This window comes from Arabidopsis lyrata, assembly GCF_000004255.2.
Source record: "Arabidopsis lyrata subsp. lyrata unplaced genomic scaffold ARALYscaffold_6, whole genome shotgun sequence".
Lineage (NCBI taxonomy): Eukaryota > Viridiplantae > Streptophyta > Magnoliopsida > Brassicales > Brassicaceae > Arabidopsis > Arabidopsis lyrata.
Window position 1 is genome coordinate 19,589,981 of NW_003302550.1, and position 1,356 is coordinate 19,591,336.

The following is a 1,356-nucleotide window of genomic DNA, read 5'->3' on the forward strand; positions in this document are numbered from 1 at the left end:
TTTTTGGAATCATTATTATGTGTCTCTATAATCTTTGCGTTGTAGATTTTACTCCGCAAGAATTTCGTTTGACCATTAGTTTACTTGTTTGTACACTTTTTCTTTTTGTAATCGCTTGCATTATTAATATAAACGGTTCATTTTAAATTTGTTTTAAAATAAATTAAATAAAGATTTCTAATAATATTCCATGTTTTTATTTTAGAAATAAATAAACGAAATGGCAAATATCGAGAAGCTCCAATTCCCGGCCTTAGACATTACCGGGGCTAACTACATATCTTGGGATAATGGAGACTATAAAAGAGACTAATACTTCGACGGCCCAAGAAAAGGCAAAATCGGTGATCTTCCTTAGAAGACACCTGGATGAAAGTGTCATATATGACTATGCACACATGAGAGATCCTAAAGAACTCTGGAAGTCCTTGAAAGATCGTTTCGATCACCAAAGGGACATCACTCTCCCACTTGCCCGGGATGAATGGCAAAGTCTGAGGTTCCAAGACTTTGACAAGGTAATGAACTACAATTCTGCCATGTTGGGAATTGTAGCCAAACTGAGATATTGTGGTGAAACCATAACTGAATCTCAGATGCTTGAGAAAACGTACACCACGTTTCAAAAGAACCATATTACCTTGCAACAACATTATAGGTTACGTGGATACACCAAATTCTCAGATTTGATTGTGGCGCTCCTAATAGCTGAAAAGAATAATGAGCTCCTCATCAAGAATCACATGTCCCGACCCACCAGATCAAAAGCATTCCCTGAGATTAATGCATTGGATGTTAAAAATCCGGTAAGAGAAAACAAAACATTTTGGGGACGTGGTCGCCGAAACTATCGCGGACGTGGAAGAACGTCATACCAATGGATTCGTCCTGATTCAAAAGGAAAAGAAATCCAAGCAAATACACCCCAAAAACGTGAGAGTGCTTGTTTCAGATGTGGCACTGAGGGACATTGGTCTCAGGTATGTCGGACTCCTGCGCACCTTTGTGCTCTGTACAAAGAATCCACTAAGGGAAAAGAAAAGGAAGTGAACCTCGCGGAACATTCTGAGGGTACAACCCACCTTGATGCTTCTGACTTTGAAAACGATTTCGATGAGGCTACCCCCGTTGAAAACTGAAATGTCTATCGAGTGGGACTCGAATTTATGTGCCATAAATAAATCGATGCGTGTTTGAAATTTCCTAAATTTGTGTGATTGTATTACCTATCATGTATAATTATTGTGTGCTTTATGCTTAATGAATAAATTTGTTTCCTACTTACCTTAATCGATTATCTTTATTTCAGAAATGGATCATATTACAAATGGAACAATATCCAAGACAAATCTTGGG

The 1,356-nt window shown here is 37.9% G+C and overlaps 1 protein-coding gene across 1 annotated transcript; it reads left to right on the forward strand.

Moving 5' to 3' along the window:
• The first annotated feature begins 290 nt into the window (after positions 1-290).
• Positions 291-1,139, forward strand: LOC110227409. The gene has a single exon (XM_021021503.1). The coding sequence runs from the start codon at positions 291-293 to the stop codon at positions 1,137-1,139; it is 849 nt and encodes a 282-aa protein (XP_020877162.1).
• Positions 1,140-1,356: the final 217 nt, after the last annotated feature.

Bases quoted from the DNA above. Each gene is read 5' to 3' on its own strand.
- LOC110227409 (XM_021021503.1), top strand. From the start codon at position 291: ATGGAGACTATAAAAGAGACTAATACTTCGACGGCCCAAGAAAAGGCA.